At 40.5% G+C, this 19,607-nt stretch overlaps 1 protein-coding gene across 5 annotated transcripts in view; it reads right to left on the bottom strand.

Annotated features, from left to right (window-relative positions):
- The window catches only part of Gtf2e2 (general transcription factor IIE subunit 2), a 46,857-nt gene that overhangs the window by 1,840 nt on the left and 25,410 nt on the right, over positions 1-19,607 (bottom strand). For all 5 annotated transcript variants that reach the window (XM_021169635.1, XM_021169636.1, XM_021169637.2 and 2 more), the window contains exons 4-6: positions 18,660-18,767; positions 16,493-16,675; positions 13,073-13,166 (exon numbers count right to left, since the gene is read on the bottom strand). In XM_021169635.1, the coding sequence (XP_021025294.1) occupies positions 13,073-13,166; positions 16,493-16,675; positions 18,660-18,767 (385 nt within the window). The remainder of the gene's footprint in view (positions 1-13,072; positions 13,167-16,492; positions 16,676-18,659; positions 18,768-19,607) is intronic.

Below are 19,607 nucleotides of genomic sequence, written 5' to 3'. Positions count from 1 at the left end.
GGGTAGGTTGAGAACACTCCTTATATGAACAAAGAAAAAAGGTAGGTGTCTAGCCACATATCTCATTCTTATACTGGACATGTATAAAATAACAATTGTTTATGCTTTAAATTCTGCTCCTAAAGGTAGCTGTACTGAGCAGGCTCACTAAGAGCCTTGAAGCCCTTCCCACACACAGCCCACCTGTGACGACAGCAAAGCCTTACAGTGTGCTCTGGGGACTGAGAATGGCAAAGCCCCTAATGCTGCGGTAGGCTTCTTGTTTACAACAGCTGAGGAGGTTGCAGACCTGACTATTGCCAACCCTCCACCAGCACACACCTGCCCTCCTTGCCAATCCACTACCATGCAAGCTACATGACAGCTCAGTGGTTGAGGCTGTTCTTCAAGGGGACCCATGACTTGGTTCCCAGCACCCACCCACAGGGAGCTCACAGATATCTCTAACTTAGGTCTAGGGGCTCTCATACTCATGTTGCCTCCACTGCTCTGCTTAGTAGTTAAGAGCACCAACCCACATGCAGGCCAAATACCCATGCAAGAAATAAAAAAATAAAAAAGATAATTTTTCCCCCAAACTTTCAATCTAAAGCAAACAAATGGTGACTAAAGTGCATGTGAATACATGCAAGCGACTGATGCATTATTTCAAGAGTCAAAGTTCATACAGCTAGTCTGGCTACTGTTTGGTATGTCCCCACACCTTCAACATGTGACACCCTACACCACCCCAGAACTCTACCAGGAAGGTCTCTGAATAAGCCTCTTTGCTTTATAATTCACCCAGTCTGTGACACTGCTTAATAAAAGACTAAGACAGCAATCTTAAGCTAAAAGGAACAGTGTTGGAGGCAAGAGACAACAATGACCACAAACCACATTACAAAGCTACAGTAATCAAAACAGCATAAAAATAAAGAAGTGTCAACCTACAAAACAGAATAAAGTACAGAGAGGATTATCTTAATATCAGTTAAAGTAAATATCTCAATTGATTTTTAATAATGTAAAAGCAGAAAATGAAACAGTCTCTTTAATAATGGCTTGGGGAGTCAGTGTGGCCAGAGCTCAGCAGTTAAGAGCACCAACTGCTCTTCCAGAGGACCCTGGTTGGCACCCTCAGCACCCACATGGTGGCTTACTCACACCATCTCTTAATTCGGGTTTCAGGATTAGGCTCTTTTCTGGCCTCTGCGGGTCCAAAGCACATAGGTGCATATAGATATACATGCATGCAAAACACCCACACACACAAAACACAAAATAAAGTGTGCCAGAAAAGTAATTGAATCTACAAGCAGGAAAGGCAGGTTCTTTATCTCATACTATATGCAGCAGTCAACTCGATGGGGATCACAGACAGACAGACAGACAGACAGACACACACACACACGACACACACAGAGTTTTTAAGAGCTCTGCTGTAATTATCTGTTCCTCTGTAATGACTCTTTCTCTTCTTTCACTGTCTTCATCTTCAGTAGTTAGCAGTCTGAATAAACCAAGTCTGATGTTTTTCTCTTTCGCTGGCTTGGAGAGGGATGACTTATCTCACGTGCTTAGATCCATCCTGGTTTGATGTCATTAATTCTAGAAAATTCTTGGCCACTGATATTCAACTTTCTCTTCCACCATCTCCTTCAGACTCAAATTATCCATGAAGATAATTGAAGAACATGTGATATTGTCCTACAGATCGAGGATGCAGTTTGGTTTCTTATACTTTCTTCTGTTCACATCTCAGTTGTACTGTCCCCTTGGCTACTACATCATGTGTCCTGCGAGGCTGCTGGAGCTGCTCTTCAGCTCTGCCATCACACTTTCCATTAGATATTCTTAGTGACATATTCCACTTCATCATACAGTTGGTCTGGTCTTTTCTACTACTTAGGTCAACATTAACCTTTAAGTTCTGTGTTTAGCAGTTGTATCTAGGAGTTAAATATCTGTGTCTTAAGAATTTGGTCTCATTACTGACCTGGTCTCAACAGTATAATGTTTTCCTTTGTCTCTTTTTATGCATTTTTTTATAAGGAGGACATCCTCTGTGGCCAGCGGAAATCAGAGGTCTGTATGCCTGTATGCCTGGAAATGGGAACACCTTTCCTCTGCCAAGCCTGCAGTGAGGCAATCTAGTCAGGATGTATGCTTGGTCAGCAACATCTTCTGCTATCGTTCACCATAATAAACTGGCTTCCAATTCTTTACGCCACTCCTTGTGTTCAGGACAGGGCCTGGTTTGTCCTAAGTGTTTTCCGTGGCTGCTGCCCTCCAGGCTTGGGGTTCCCTGTTACACTGGCTCCCCTGTAGTCTGCCTGATTGTTCTGGAACTTCACATTACTAAGGGTATTTCGCCTGCATGTATGTTATGCACCATATGTGACCAAGGCAGTGGAGGCCACAAGGGCATCAGAGCCCCTAGAACCTGAGTTAAGAGATGGGTGTGAGCCACTATGTAGATGGGTACTGGGAATCAAATCAAACCATGGGTTCTCTTAAAGAACAGCCTCAACTTCACTGCAAGAATCTGATGGAGTCTAAGGAGAAGGGCTTGGAGGGGGGTAATTTGTACCCCTGAATCCACACCACCCTTGAGACCTATGTCTTCATACTAATCGGTGCAGTCTTCAGCAATACTTTCAAATGATTAACTACATTCTTTTGATTAGTGCTCATTTTGTCTGTCTCAGGTAAGTGAGTATCCATACCTCATCTTTTCTTGGGATACCTATTCATATACTGTAGAGCAGACAGCTGTTCTGTAACCTCAGCTCCCTGATAGACTAAGAAGGTCCTAAATTTTCAGATTCCTGGCACTGGCATAAAGGTAGGATCCAACTACCTAACAGCCAGGGTTTTATTTTACTATTTTATTTTGTTTTTAATTATTTCAGTTGTTATGAGAAGTATGGTGCACACCTTTAATCCCAGCACTCAGGAGGCAGAGGCAGGCGGATCTCTGAGTTCAAGGCCAGTCTGGTCTACAAAGTGAGTTCCAGGACAGCCAGGGCTATACAGAGAAACCCTGTCTCAAAAAAAAAAAAAATATATATATATATATACTACACAAAATAATAGTTCTGGCATTAGACCAAATTTTCCTTTATTTTAGTTTACCAACATATGAAAACCGTGTTTTTGCATATTAACCCAACTGTGTATATATGTATGTGTGTATATATGTGTGTGTGTGTTATCTGTATAAACAAAAGGGAAAGAAGCTGTGTTCATAATATCATTTGTTCACTAGCTAATTTCATTCCAGAGACTTTTTACTATGCTTCTGTTGGTGACACTATAAAATTTAAATTCTCTGAAAACAAACTGCTTGACCTGCCTTTTTTATTTGATATGTGCAAAAGTTTGTATGCTGCCAAGGGGTGATGGCACATGCCTTTAATCCCAGCACTCGGGAGGCAGAGGCAGATGGATCTCTGTGAGTTCAAGGCCAGGCTAAGCCTACAGAATAAGTGACAGACAAACAAACAAAGGGGAAAAAAAGCTTGAATGCTAAAGATTTCTTATTACACAGTCACAGAGGCATTCCCTACAAGGATAGCGCCAGCCATGGTCTGACAAATGAATCTGTTCATTAACACAGGACCTCAAAATATATGCTGTCCTGGCCAGTTATATGTCAACTTGACACAAACTAAAAACGAGGGAACCTCATTTCTAGGGACAAAATGCATTCATAAGATCCATCTGCAGGACATTATCTTGATTAGTGATTGATGGAGGAAGGCCTAGCCCATTGTGGTGCTAGCCCTGAGCTATTTTTTCTGGGTGTTGTAAGAAAGCAGGCTAAGCAAGCCATGAGGAGCAAGCAAGTAAGCAGCACCCCTCCATGGCTTCAGCCTGCTCCTGCCTCCAGACTCCCTCCATGTTTGAGCCCCTGTGCTAATCTCCTTCTATGATGAACAGTTCTATGTAAGTAGAAACCCTTTCCTCCCCAGCTTGCTTTGGTCATGATGATAGAGCAATAGTAACGCAACCCAAGATAAATACTGCTCATGCACTAAAACAAAACTCAACTACCCCTCTATACCATGGCTAATAAATCATTGCCAGAGAACATTTCCTGACTTCTTTGTCCTCAATTTACCTACTTTTTTCTCCCTCCCTCCCTGCCTCCCTCCCTCTCTTTCTCTCTTTTGGCAGTGCTAATGACCGATCCCAGGGCCTTGCATATACCAGGCAAGGATCCTACCATTGAGCTGTATTACACCATGTTGTGCTTTAAGCCAAGGCCTGGGTATATAACCCGGCCTGGTCTGAGGCTCTCAAGCCTCTTGCCTCAACCTCCCACGTGCTGAAATTACAGGCATGTACCACACCCAGCATTATAAAAAATAAAACATTTTTATTGTTTTGCCTTTCTTTAGCCTAATGCTGTTACAAGATGTGTTATCAATGAAACTATACAGATATTTTATAGCTACTCAAATTTTTTTTTTTTTTTTNTGGTTTTTCGAGACAGGGTTTCTCTGTGTAGCTCTGGCTGTCCTGGAACTCACTTTGTAGACCAGGCTGGCCTCGAACTCAGAAATCCGCCTGCCTCTGCCTCCCGAGTGCTGGGATTAAAGGCGTGCGCCACCACGCCCGGCTGCTACTCAAATATTTAAGATGAACATTAGATCACAAATTTCAATAGTGTTTGAGAGGACCCCAAATTTAATTGCTTTTTAACATATTTGAGGATACAAATTGTTCAATAATGTTACAAAGTGGAATAAACTTTTTAAGTTTATAAAACATGTCTAATAAACTACAAATTAAAAACCAAGGTCATTTTGGTTATTTTGCTGTTTTTGTAGTTGTTTTTTCCCCCAGAGTATCTCTCTCTGTAGCCTGGCTGTCCTGGGACTTTGTGGATCAGGGTAATCTCAAACTCAGAGATCCCACCTATCTCTGCCTCTCAAGTGGGGGGGATCAAAGGTGTGTACTACCATACCCAGCTGAACCTTTATTTTCTCTAATATTGTCAAGTTGCTTAAAAAAAAAAATTAAGTTGGATACACTATAACACTGGGACTAGACTGAACTCAGGAATAGACCGAAGTGGAAACAGTGAAACTATTATCTCAGATAGATAAGCTGGTGGTTAGGTAGACAGTCTCAGACACAATCCTCACTGATGGCCTAACACACCTCTGGTTATGCCTGTGAAAAGATTTCTGAAACAAAGGTGTTCTGTTTTGCTGTTACTGTGATAAAACACTGACTGAATCCAACTCAAGGAGAAAGCGTTTATTTCAGCTTACAGGTTACAGTCCAACCATGTGGGAAGCCAAGGCTGTGAGTTCCAGGACAGAGAGGGTTATGTAGACAGATCCTGTCTCAAACAAACAAAATGGCCATATGTATACATGACACCAAGCTTCACTCATAATAGCATATGGCTAAACAGACAGACAGACAGATACAAGAAAACTTTCAATCAACATAAAAATTGCACTAAAGTATATGCATGTCACCAAACCATCAAAATATAATGCTCTGGGGACGTCATGTTGTGGCAGAAAATGTGCCCAGCATGCCAAAGGCCCTAGGTCCATCCACAGCACCACAAAAATAAAACTAGATAATCACTTAAAAGAGCAACAGAGTGCAAAGTAAAGACTCAACAATGATAGCTGCTAGAAGAATCCAAGAACTCTAGGAATAAAGATAAAACACTTAAGTTTCTAAAAACAACTACCAGCAACGAGGAGATAGTCCCATACAGGGATTCTTATCAGAGACACCAAGAGCCACTAAACAACTACCAGCAACGAGGAGATAGTCCCATACAGCAACGAGGAGATAGTCCCACACAGAGATTCTTATCAGAGATACCAAGAGCCACTAAACAACTACCAGCAACGAGGGGACAGTCCCATACAGGGATTCTTATCAGAAATACCAAGAGCCACTAAACGATGTAGCTGTAGAAGATCGTTGCAAATGCAGCCCAGACTACTAAAAGCCATCTACTTCTTTCCTATTTAGCTAGTCAAATCCAAAACTACAAAACCCTGAGTTAGGATAACAAGCGGCCAGATAGGTGGACTAAGCCTCTTAGATACTATATTTCAATACTACTGCTAGCAGCTAGCAATTTCTATGTACTAATTAGGTACCAGATTCCTTTCTTTTTAATCATCATAAACTCGCAAGGTAAAGATCGCCAGTTTCCAGGGAAAGGAGATCTTATGGAAGGTACAGATTTAATTCCTTGGACTGTTCTCTTACATTCTCTTGACCACCAACATTTTTATCTGAATTATAAGAGTCTGGTTTAAGGAAATAAATGTCCTTTTGAAATTAAATGCATGCTTTGGTTTAAATATTCTGTTTACTTCTTAATTAAGAAAATTCCTACAGAACAAAGCAGGACACGTGCTTTTATTATAGACAAAATTAAGGGTGATCTTTCACTTGCTTGAAACTTGTCCATTCAAGAGCATTTCTGCTCTACTGGAGACTGACACCTAGTGGGCTAAAACAAACATCACCATTGATGCCACCATATCAAAGACAAACATCACAATGAGCCATGATTGAGGGTAGAAGAACTCAGAGCCTCATATATGCTAGGCAAACACAACTACAATACCCCAGCTCCAAAACCTGTAGATTTTCAATTGGCCTTACATGGAAATGCATATTTACATCATAAACAAAAACTTTTTCAAATTAATTTTACATCAGTGATTTATACCGATATCTACTAAAAAAAAAATGTTATCCTCAGGGCTCTTGTCCATGACTCTTCCCTACAATGTCTCTTGAGCACTCTACGATTGTAAAATTATCATGCAACATGTTACACCATACAGATGTTTGACTTACAATGAATGGGTTACATCCTGATAAACTCATTGGTAAGTTGAACATATAAACTGAAATACACCTAAGCTACTGAATAGCACACATAGCAAACTGGGGTTCTCACATCACTGCCTATAAGGTCAATAAAACCGATATTCACTGAGTGTGCTAAATAACTGAACCCATGAGAAAAGTACTTAAGGTAATGAACATATCTCAATCCACTTTCTTCTTTTATAAATATTAACTGAATCTTTAACCCACTCTTCACGCAGAGCAGTCTGTCTCCCGAGGAACATTTGGTAACATACAGAGGCAGCTATGGCCTCACACCATGGGGAAGCTGACAGTTAAACAAGCCAGAAATGCTGATAAAGGTTCTATATTGCACTCAACAACCCTCTACAACAACAGCAACAAAAAATTTAGCCTCAAAGGTCAATGCTACCAAAGTTGAAAATTCTGATCCCATCATCGTTCCTGGAAGGTATTAATTACTGAAAAATATCAGTTTATATTAAATGGAGTTTATAATACAATACTGTTCATAACTATTTTGTATTGTTTTAATTCTTCATTTTCTACATTTTATACTGTATATAGAATAGCTTGCTATTGTAAATCACAGAAAAGGTACACTTTTCACCTTCTAGAACTTTACCAAGAATTGTGAATGACTGAAGGAAATCACAAGTTACAGCACATATGCCGCCCATGCATCAAACATCTACTGGTTACCTATAGCTATCAGGTATCATATATGTGGAGTCATGGTGACTCCACATTTAAGTGTACAGTTATTTCATTTATATTTTGTTGCAGGCATTAACTATGCCTGATTACTTATTAATATTCAAAGAAAAAAATGAAATATAATCATTTACATTGCATTTAGGGTATTCTACTGACTTTTAAACAAATTATATATTAGAAGTTTATACTGGAGCCCAAGAGATGGCTCAGTAGTTAGGAGCAGTGATTGCTCTTCCAGAAGACTAAGGTTTGATTCCTAGCACCCACACGGCAGCTCATAGCTGAGACTCCAGGGCTAGGAAACCCAAAGCCACCTTCTAGTCTCCACAGGAAACATGCATATATGTGATAAAGACAAAACACCCATACACATAAAATTAAAAATGTTTTTTAAAAAGCTTATATGTTATATTTAAATTTCAGATGAATAAGAGTAACAAAATGGCTGTCATAAAAAGACAATTTACTAAATCTGATTAAGCAAACATCATTAGACTAGACCCAGCAGGTATCTCTGCACCATCAGACACACGGACATGCTCCTGGCTGCCTGCATATGCCTCCGGGTTCAGCTGACCTCATCTATTTTCACAGAGGTCACCTATGAACTCCACTCACCTTCCCCCTTAAGCATGGCAAAACGCTTATTTATGTCTTTGCTAGTGTACTGACTGTGTATTATTTTTAGATGTGTATCATCTTCTTCAGAATGTAAGCTTCAGGGCTGGTGAGATGGCACACTGTATCCCAAGCCTGATGGCCTGAGTTCAGCTGTCAGGACCCACTTGTGTTTAGAAGAGAACTGACCCCTACAAGCAGTCCTCCACATGTGTGCCACGGAGGGCACGTGGCCACACAGTAGATAAACAAATGTAAGAAGAAATGAATAAACCCTTTAGTGCAATGCCTTCACTTAATGACTACAGCACACAGAACAAATTATTTAGTAGGCTTACAAATAAGCATTCAGAGACTAAAGCAAAAATCCAGAACCTGTCAAAAACAGTTTGTATGTAGAAAGCCTGGTGTGATGGCATATACCTTTTATCCCAGCACTTTAGGAAGCTTTAAGTCCAGCCTGATCTACAAAGCCAGGGATAGAGTGAGGCTACATCACCAGAATAGCACTGTGAGATGCTTGTCTCAAAAAAAAAGTTAGGCTGGCCGTGGTGGCGCACACCTTTAATCCCAGCACTTGAGAGGCAGGAGCAGGCGGATTTCTGAGTTCCAGGCCAGCCTGGTCTACAAAGTGAGTTCAGGACAGCCAGGGCTACAGAGAAAACCAAAAAAGTTTGGTAGAGAGTAAGAGAAAAAAAATTGTACAATTTTCCACAGAAAGGAAGGGTAGGATGCCCATAAAAGACCAATATAAAATGGCACTAGAGCTGATTAAAAATCTTAAAGAGGGGCTGAAGAGACAGGAGGTGGTCGAGAATACTAGCTGCTCTTTGAGAAGACCTAGGTTCAATTCCCAGCACGCACATGGCGGTTTACAGGGTATCCAACCCCTCTTGTGGCCTCCTCCAGCACGCACATGGCGGTTTACAGGGTATCCAACCCCTCTTGTGGCCTCCTCCAGCACCAGGCAGGCACTTGGTGAACAGATATATATCTAGGCAAAATATCCATATACATAAAATTGTCTTAAAAATAAGGATAGGGGCTGGAGACATGGCTCAGTGGGTAAGAGCACTGACTGCTCTTCTGAAGGTCCTGAGTTCAAACCCCAGCAACCACATGGTGGCTCACAACCACCCGTAATGAGATCTGAATTCCTCTTCTGGAGTGTCTGAAGTCAGCTACAGTGTACTTACATATAATAAATAAATTAATTTTTTTAAAAAAGTGAAGGATAACCACAGCCACCCACAATAGAAATGTTTCAAACAAGAAGATACAAGTGAAAGTAAAAGCCAGGCAAAAGAAGGTGTCCGGCAAATAAAGGGCAAAGAGTTATGACAGGTGAGCTACAGATAGATAAAATCTAAGAACTGGACTGCAGTAAAATAACACAATGCAACTGAGAGGAACACTGTATGAGTATGAGCATAATCCTTAAGCTATTATCATTCAAGAACGTGCACAGGTTTAAAACTGCATGAAAATATATAACACATCAATTACACAAGTACTGAAGGAAATCAACAACCATTAAAACTGTGTGAAACTTCAATGTCTGATTAATCACTGTTCAGAGTAAATAGTCAAATTTTTAACAGGTAGCAAGTGATCTGACAGATTATATGTTGTTAAAGTAAAACAAGAAGCAATAAAAGTCAAATAATAGTTTGACAAAGAATTAAGGAAGTCACACCAAGTATAAAAAGTTGGCAATTGCCGGGCGTGGCGGCGCACGCCTTTAATCCCAGCACTCGGAGGCAGAGGCAGCCGGATTTCTGAGTTCGAGGCTAGCCTGGTCTACGAAGTGAGTGCCAGGACAGCCAGGGCTACACAGAGAAACCCTGTCTCGAAAAAACAAAAACAAAAAAAAAAAAAAAAAGTTGGCAATTAAGAAGCAGAATAACAGAGAATATTAAAAAGGTTCTAGAAGCCATCTTCTGCAAATCAGTTGCCATTAAATGTGAGGAGTGGGTGGGGCCCCTGCCCCAAGATGGTGCCCCGATGGCTGCCAGGTCTTATGACCTGCGCCTGACTTCCTCATTATCTCAGACTTAGCCACATCCCAGCCTGCACTGCAACAGATACCAAGCCTCTTCAGCTCGCCTGAGGTGTCGTCACTTGCTGTGAACCAATGGACTGCCGTTATGTGACTGGGGTGATTGGGAGGAGTCAGTAGGGTATTTAAGGTGCGCCCAGGGGTTGTTCAGCGGATTCCTGTTCCTGCATTGCAATGCTAAGTGTTCCTGAATAAACCTGCTTGAAGAAGGACTGGTGTTGTGTCTTTCCTGCTGGTTGGGATGGATGGGACAATTAAAGATGTAATTTGTAAATAAATTATTTTGAAAGAAAGCACATTTAGTGTGACTGACACATAAAACAGAAAATTAGAAAAATAAATAAATAAATACAGTTAAAGAAGGCACTAACAATCCTGTCAAAGAAAAGGCAGCCAATCCAATATATCTTCCGGAACTCTTTCAAGTATGCAAAGAACCTAATACTCTAACAAAACAACGAAAGGCAAGGAGAGCAGGAAAGAACCATGACCGATCTGAAGTAGAAATCTGAGCAATGGGTCCGGAGAAATGTTCCTATCATTTAGAGTGCATGCTGCTCTTGATCCAGGTTCAGCTCAAATGAGACAGAGATGGAGACCAAATATCTGACACCAAAGGTTAGTCCAACTGCAGGAGTGTTGACCATGGTTCAGTATTAAGAAATCTAGGAAAACATTTCATAATATATTGAATAAGTAAGCAACAATAAAGATCTTAAAAGAAGCAAAACTATTTTTCTCAGTCTACCTCTCCAGTATCTTCCTGAGTTATAAGGCAACTTCACCAATATACCTTGTCCACCATACAAGACACTTACTGTAGCACTGGCAAACACTATAGAATCTATTTATCACGTGCAGTGGAGAGACTATACATCATTAGAGAATACTTATAGCACAGAGATCAAACTAGAAGAATAAGCTACTAACAAAATTTGCTCCTTAGTATGTGAAACTTTACCACATGTATATCGTCATATACAATACTTATCTAATCTGGAGAGGTGAGGGAATGAGGACTCTGTCTCTGTCAGCCAAACAATAAGATTTTAGAGTGCATACTGCTCTTGATCCAGGTTCAGTTCAAATGAGACAGTGATGGAGACCAACAAAGGATATATAAAATGACAAACTAAACTAGATGCAATATTAAATAAGTGCGAGAAAAAGACAAACAAAACAAAAAATGGCTAAGAAAGCTAAGCAGCAATATTCTTAGAAAAATCACATTAGAGACAGGAAATATTAATAGCTTAGTGGGAAGATTATAAGAATACATGGCTAGGGGCTGGAGAGATAGCTTCAAGGTTAAGAGCACTGGTTGCTCTTCTAAGGTCTTGAGTTCAATTCCCAGTAACCACATGGTGGCTGACAAGCATCTCTAATGGGATCTGGTGCCCTCTTCTGGCCTGTGGCTATACATGCAGGCAGAATGTTGTATACATAATACATAAATCTAAAAAAAAAAAAAAGAATATATGATCTAACTACTGCTAAACAAATAATATTCCTGAAATGGCTCCACAAACTGCTCCTGAGAAGTTTTCAGTGGGCTAGTGGTTTATTCCAACCTCTTTTCTGTCAACAACTCACCTCAACTTAAACATCGTCCAGAGCAGACATGCTGCAGAACAAGCTTCACACGAAAAGCTGTGACTGAGAATATGTGGATACATCAAAGGTGCCCAGGCAAAGGTTGAATGAACTAAGTGACAAACTCACGCTGGACAAAGAGAAAAAGATGCTGAAACAGAGAGATGAGAAGAATATGCTAGAGGCCTGGACACGGAACTCAGTGGCGGTGCCTGCCCAGCAAAGCTGAGGTATTGGATTCAACTACACACACACACACACACACACACACACACACCTCACAAATTCTCAAGACCATAGCATAGCACACAACTCTATAATTGCCACAAAGGAAAAACATGAATTTCTTTCTTACAAACTTTGGTAATTGAAAGATTCCTAAGAGAGTATCAGTCACCAACAAATATTTATATTTTCTTATCATGCATCAAGTCTTTAGCAGCTTATGATGACAATAAAGAAATCCATGGGAGGTGAGAACATAAAGAAAGACATGAGGGAAATACGCTTACCACGATATAAACACTATGAAATGCCCTCCCATACAGCCCCACATACAGTGAAACCGTCGTGCTGTGTAGCCCTGACTTTGAGTAGGTTTATAGACCAGGCTGGCTTTAAATTCACTGAGATTGACCAGCCTCTGCCTCCTGAGTGCTGGGTCACCATGCCCAGGGCCAGTAGTAAAACTTTTTAAAAATAAAAACTAAGGAAACAGCCGCAGGATTCAAAACTAAATTCTACTTTGTACAAGTGAGATATCAGCATAAGAAAACAGGAACTAGGGCTAGAGAGTTGGCTCACTGGGTAAGAGCACTGGCTGCTATTCCAGAGGACCTGGGTTTGATTCCAAGTACCCATGAGGTGGCTCACAATCATCTGTAACTCTAGTTTCAAAGGCTCTAATACACTCTTCTGGCCTCTGTGGGCATCAGGCATGCAAGTGGTGCAAAAAAATACATGCCAGCAAACATTCATAAAAAAAAAAAAAACATTAAAGCACAAACTGCTACATTGTAATTTCATATACAAATTACTTAAAGCCTTTCAAGTCAGCATTTCAAATGCATTCTAAGATGTGACATAATAAACATGTGTCTTTTAGCTATAGGCTAAGAGATGGCAATGCTAAAAATCACCATCACAATATTAAACTACAACTGTAAGTACTGCAAGCTTTATCACCTCAAAACTGAAATATGTTTCCAACTGTAAGATCTGCACAAAATGGCTCACCTTCATCCACAGAAAACTGACAGCTTTTATCATTGAAGAAAAGTATTTTCTTCTTATCAGGACGACTTACAAATAGTATCTGGTCCCCTAAAGCCTTGAAGATAAAAACATTTTAACATCGAATTACTCCTTTAAAAATATATACTATACATGATACACATACTCACTCTCTCTCTGTCTCTGTCTCTCTCTCTCTGTCTCTCTCTCTCTCTCTTTCTCTCTGTCTCTCTCACACACACACACCTCTGTATCTATATTCAGGAGAGAGAGATAACAGCTTCTTTTCTTTCAACCCACAGTAAAGCATTAGAGTCTACATGCCCCAGGTTGGAGCTTAATTTCTTTCTCCAGTAAATTTCTCTTCAAGGACACTGTCAGACTTCTCAGATATCTGTCAAAGAACAAAAAGGTGTATGTGTGTCTATGTGTCCTTGACCGTGATTGCACAAAGGCAGAATCCAGATGTCAACTTTGGGTATCTTCTTCATCAACTGATCTCCATCTTGTTTTGTGTGACAGCATCTCTCACTGAACATAGGCTGCCTGGCCAGCTGAAGAGCCCTTAAGGCCTACCTGTTTTAATGCATCCTGGAGCTGGAGATACAAGCATGTACTGTTATGTGGGCACTGGGAACCTGAACTCAGGTTCTCATGATTGTACAACAAGCATTTTACTACTGCACAATCTCCTCAGTCCCCCAAATCTCATCTTTTAAAACAAAATTTAAACCAGGTGGTAGTACCACACGCCTTTAATCCCAGCACTCAGGAGGCAGAGGCAGGTGGATCTCTGTGAGTTTGACATCAGCCTGGTCTACAAAGCAAGTTCCAGGACAGCCAGGGCTACACAGAGAAACCCTGTCTAGAAAAACCAAAACCAAAAGAAATAAAAGTGGATAACTTGATCAACAAAATGAAATGTCTACATATAACAAACAAAAGGGAGGAAATCCTCCCAAATGCTGCAACATTTGAACTGTAAGGATATAAAAATAAGCTAGTTACAAAAGCACAAACTCTGGTAAAGTCAGACTCAAACACACTGGTAACGACTAGAAACACTGTGGAAAGAGCAGTTGTTGACCGGTGCTCTTCAGTTATGCAGAACATAAAGGTTCAGGGAATCTTGTAGCATTACAATGTGAGTTAGGTCGGGCTGGAGAGTGCTTACACCAGCAGGTAAGAGCCCTTCTTCAGTTCCAAGCACCCACTTGGTGGCTCATGAGCATTTTAAGTCCAGCTGCAAGGGATCCAACACCTCTTCTGCACTCCACCAGCACAAGGCATGCACACGACTCACATACACAACCTTAGTCAGCCCAAGTCACAAGTCATTATTTGCAACATCTGTACAGGTTAAAATTTGATACTATAAAGTTAAAGTTTAGGATAGTTCTACTTTTGCTAAATCTACACATTAAATCCTGAATATCTCCCAAAAGGCCCCCAGGGTGGCACAGTAGAAGCCTGGTAAGATAAGAAGCCCTTAGACCACCGAGGGAGTGACTCTGAAAAGGACTGTGAGGCCTCGGTCCCTCCTTCCTCTCTTTCCCTTCCTGGGCATTACTATATGTTCCTGCCATAGTGTGCTGTCTCGTAAAACTGAGCATGGACTGAAACCTCTAAAGCCATATTCTAAAATAAACCTTTTTGTTTATAAATCTGATTATATCAATTATTTCACTGTGGTGCCAGAAAGCTGAGCAACAAACTGACTTTGTGAGGAGCAAGTCTGCTGGTGTGCATCTGTTATTCCAGCACCGGGGATGTGACTAGGAGGACCAGGAGCTTAAGGCCAATCATGTCAACTCTTGTCTCAAAAATCAAAAGGCAGCCCTGTGTAGCAGCACACACCTTCAATCCCAGCATTCAGGAGGCAGACATTTCTGTGAGTTTAAGGACAGCCTGGTTTACAAAAAGAGTTCCATGCTGGGCAGAACTATGTAGTGAAACCCAGTCTCCCTCTTCCACTGCCATGCCTCCCCAAAAGACAATTTCATAACCTCGGGCTTTTCCAACTTACATATAAATCAATTAGGAAGATGCAAGGCAAGCTGGATATACAGCTCAGTGATACAGCACTAGCCAAACATGCAATGGCAACAAGCAGCTTTTACAAGTGAGCCTCAAATTTAATCCCGAAAATGTATTCTTTATGACCATAACTTTCACTGCCAACCCCTTAGGACATCAGAACTTGTTAGTTTCAATGCCTCTAGTTCCTTGGGTAAGCATTATCAAAAACTATTGTTGGAAGAGTTTTTATTTCAAATAACAAGAGAAACACTAATGCCTTTTTGAAAAACTTTCTAGAAATCTGAAGAACTAAATCATTATGCGACATAAAAACAAAACAAAACACATGCCTTCCCCCTTCCCCCCAAAAAACCTGTTAACATCACACAAAGGTGATTATTTTCTTTCCTGCTCCGTGGCACCGAACAAAGTGTTTTTTAGTTTGTGGGTAAGTGCTTTGTCTAAATGCAGGTATGTGCACCATGTGTGGGCCTAGTGCACTCAGGTCAGAAGAGGGAGTCATATCCCTGTGAAGTGGAGTTAGACAGTGCTGTGAGTCACCATGTGGGTGCTGGGAACAAACCCAACTGCTAAGCCATCTATCCTTCCAGCTCCACAAAGTTTAAATTTTAACTGGACACTAAAGCCCCATGTATATACAGAATAAAGACTTTAAAAATAACTCCACTTTCTTCCCTCCCCTTTCTTTCCTTCCTCTTCTTCTTTTCTTTTTCTTTTTTTTTCTCCCCCTCCCCTCCCTTTTCTTCTTCTTCCTCTCTCTTCTCTCTCTCTCTCTCTCTCTCACACACACACACACACACACACACACAGAAACCCTGTCTCAAAACAACAAAAAAAAAAAAAAAAAAAAACCAGCATAAGAGGCTGGGCATGGTAGCCCACCTTTCATGGTAACCCCACCTTTCAGGGGTAAAGGCACACAGATCTCTGAGTTCCAGGACAACCAGGGCTACATACATAGTGTGGTTTGTATATCCTTGGACCAGGGAGTGGCACCATCTGAAGGTGTGGCCTTGTTGGAATAGGTGTGACCTGGTTGGAAAGGGTGTGTCACTGTGGGGGTGGGTATAAGATCCTCACCCTAGTTGCCTGGAAGTCAGTCTTCCACTAGCAGCCTTTGGATGAAGACATAGAACTCTCAGCNNNGCCTGCCTGGATACTGCCATGCTCCCACCTTGATGATAATGGACTGAACCTCTGAACCTGTAAGCCAGCCCCAATTAAATGTTGTTTTTATAAGACTTGCCTTGGTCATGGTGTCTGTTCACAGCAGTAAAACCCTAACTAAGACCCATAGTAAGACCCTGTCTCAGGAAGATAAAGAAAAAAACCACATTACTAATTCAAATTATAGTTATGATAGAGGAGGAAGAGAAACATTACCTTGACAGCTTTCTGGGAATTAGGCAGTCCCTCTTCTATGTCTTCTAAGAGAATTCCTCCTAGTCCCCGCTGGTCATGGTTGTCTAAAAGCCTAAGCAGGGCCTTCTTATCTTTCAAGTTGTACTTAGGTTTGAAGGCATATTTCCCATCCACTACTTCAATTTTGGGATTGTTGACTAAAGCCTGTAAAAATAACACAATTTGGATATATTTATAAAAAGCAAACCCCATGTCTATGTTTTTAAATTCTAGCATCACCCAACACAGTGGCATACTGAAGAATCTTATGGACATAAGCTAGCAGACCTAAAACACCAGATATCTAGGATCCCAGACCAAGTGAGTCAGCATAGAGTTTGCTTCTTACTTAAAAGCAAATGAAAATTTCATACATTACTTGCATACATTCTTTAAAGAGAAACTCGTTTTATCATAGCTGCTTTGAAGAACGTTTACTTTTTTAGAAGACAAAGTAAGGCTGGAGAGACGGCTCAGCAGGTAAGAGCACTGACTGCTCTTCCAGAGGTCCTAAGTTCAAATCCTATAATCTCAGCAGTTAGGAAGCTGAGGCAGGAGACTACTGCCAAGTGTGAGCCAGCCTGTACTACAGAGTAAGATTTCAGCAAGAAGTAGTGGCACAAACCTTTGACCCCAGAACCTGGGAAGCAAATGGATCTCAGTGAGTCTGAGGCCAGCCTGGTCTACACAGTGAGTTCTAGGGCAGTCAGAACTACACAGTGAGACCCTGTTTCAATCAATCAATCAATCAATAAACAAACAGAAAAAATCACACATACATAAAAAGAATAAAACAAAAACAACAGTCGTAGGCAGGTTCTGCTTCTAGTAACTGGTGACAGCAGACATGACCTTCAATGATTTGAACTAAGTCTAAATAAATGAATAAATTATTACATCTGGTTGTTTAGGGGGTATTCCTTTTTTGTTGTTTGTTTGTTTGTTTGTTTTACTGTAGCCCAGACTTGCTTTGAATTCACTATGAAATTAATGATGCCCGTGATCCTTCTGCTTTTTTATTCCAAGTGCTGGGATTACAGACATGTACCACTACATCCCAGATCACATTTGGTCCACAGATGCATCACTGATCTTGAAGAGTAGTATTCGTTAACATCAATAAACTTTAAAGAAGGTCTAGAGAGATGGCTCAGCAGTTAAGAGCACTGACTGCTCTTCCGAAGGTCCTAAGTTCAAATCCCAGCAACCGCATGGTGGCTCACAACCATCTGTAATGAGATCTGACACCCTCTTCTGGTGTGTCTGAAGACAGCTACAGTGCACTCACATATAATAATAAAATAAATCCTTAAAAAAAATAAAATAAACTTTAAAGAAGCAAATACTCAAGTAGCTGTCATTCATTCACTTGCAAACTGGCACGGTCAGAGACTGTTTTAGGCGTTCTTCAAATGGTATGTATTTATTTAAACATTAACAATCATATTATTTCTCTAAGTAACTAGAAAAAATAACTCATTTATCAAACCACAGAATGCTAATAATGTAATAAAATGGTTTACTGTCCCTAACATCTTAGGCTTTAAATTTTCTAAAGCATATATGCAATATATAACTTGTAAGTATATAAGATTATGAGTTTGACAATTCAAAATACTATTTATGACAATGAAAAATCGGTACACAGACTGTAGTCTTAGAGGACCTTCTAAAACATAAATCAAATTATATGGAAAACAACAGCCAAACAAATTATAGAAATATGTACATTTAAATTCAACCAAGACTATACATCAAGTCTCTTAAGAAAAAGTAAAAAATATTAACAAATTACAGGATTTAAAAAAAAAAAAACCACACTGAGCCAGGCACATTGACTCATGAAGCTAAAGCAGAGTGCACTGAGTCTGAAGTCAACATGGATGACAATATGAGACCTTGCCTCCCACCCACCTTTCTCCTCGCCTCTCTCCCCCTGTCTCACACACACACATGTGCAGACACCCACCCCATCCCAAAATAGTAAAACACATCTACAGTTGAAGATGACTTGACAGTGGACTGTTGTAGCACATGCGGGGCTGGGTTCCATCTCCAGCACCACACTCACCACAAAAAAAGAACTCTGTAGCAGACACAGCTTTCTGTAATGAACTAATGTTTACAACAGTGCTGACACTGCTCTTACCTCCGTCATCAGCCACTGTTTCTGCTTGAGTCCAATGTCTAAGTGCTGTGTCTCATCCAGAATCTCTTCCAANGTTAGAGGATGAGTATCTCCCCGCTGATGTCGTGTCTAGTAGGAAAGTTTTCAAATGCTTTCATAAGTCATATATGAACTAATATTTTCAGGAATATACAACATGTAATATCTGAAACAGTATGAATACCAGGATCAAGAACATGAAATCATACAAAATCAGGTTGATAAAAAATCAAATGATAAACTGAGAAAAAAAAATCAATAACTAAATCAGGTATGAGGGTACACACCTGTAACCCCTAGCCTAATCTACATAATAAGTTCAAAACTAGTAGAGGCTACATAACAACACGAAGATGTGTTGATCTGGATAAGGACAGAGCAATAACACTCCCAATACTGGGGCAAGGCAGACATGTATCTATAAGATTTAGGTAAAAAATATTTCTTTAAAAGACCAATTTAAGCCAGGTCTGCTGGCATAAGCCTACACTCCTAGGTATTTGGGAGGCTAAGGCAGTAGAATTAAGTTCAAGGCCAGTCTGGAAAACTGAATTGAGACCTTGTCTTAAAAAAACTTAAGAGTGAATGCTAGAGACACAACGCAGTGTGTGAAGTACTTTCTTCTTCAATCCCCACACACATGCACATCATGAATTTAGTCAGAAATCAAAGAGAATGCTGGATCTGGGCAGTCCTTGCAATGCTCTCTAGTTTGGGAGAGAAACTGAATATAAGAATAGCAGTGGGGGCTGGAGAGATGGCTCAGTAGTTAAAGAGCACTGACTGCTCTTCCAGAGGTGCTGAGTTCAATTCCCAGCAACCACATGGTAGCTCACAACCATCTGCAATGGGGTCTGATGCCCTCTTCTGGTGTGTCTGAAGACAGTGACAGTGTACTCATATAAATAAAATAAATAAATCTTTAAAAAA

This window comes from Mus caroli, chromosome 8, assembly GCF_900094665.2.
Source record: "Mus caroli chromosome 8, CAROLI_EIJ_v1.1, whole genome shotgun sequence".
Lineage (NCBI taxonomy): Eukaryota > Metazoa > Chordata > Mammalia > Rodentia > Muridae > Mus > Mus caroli.
This window is presented reverse-complemented; position numbering and strand designations above follow the sequence as displayed.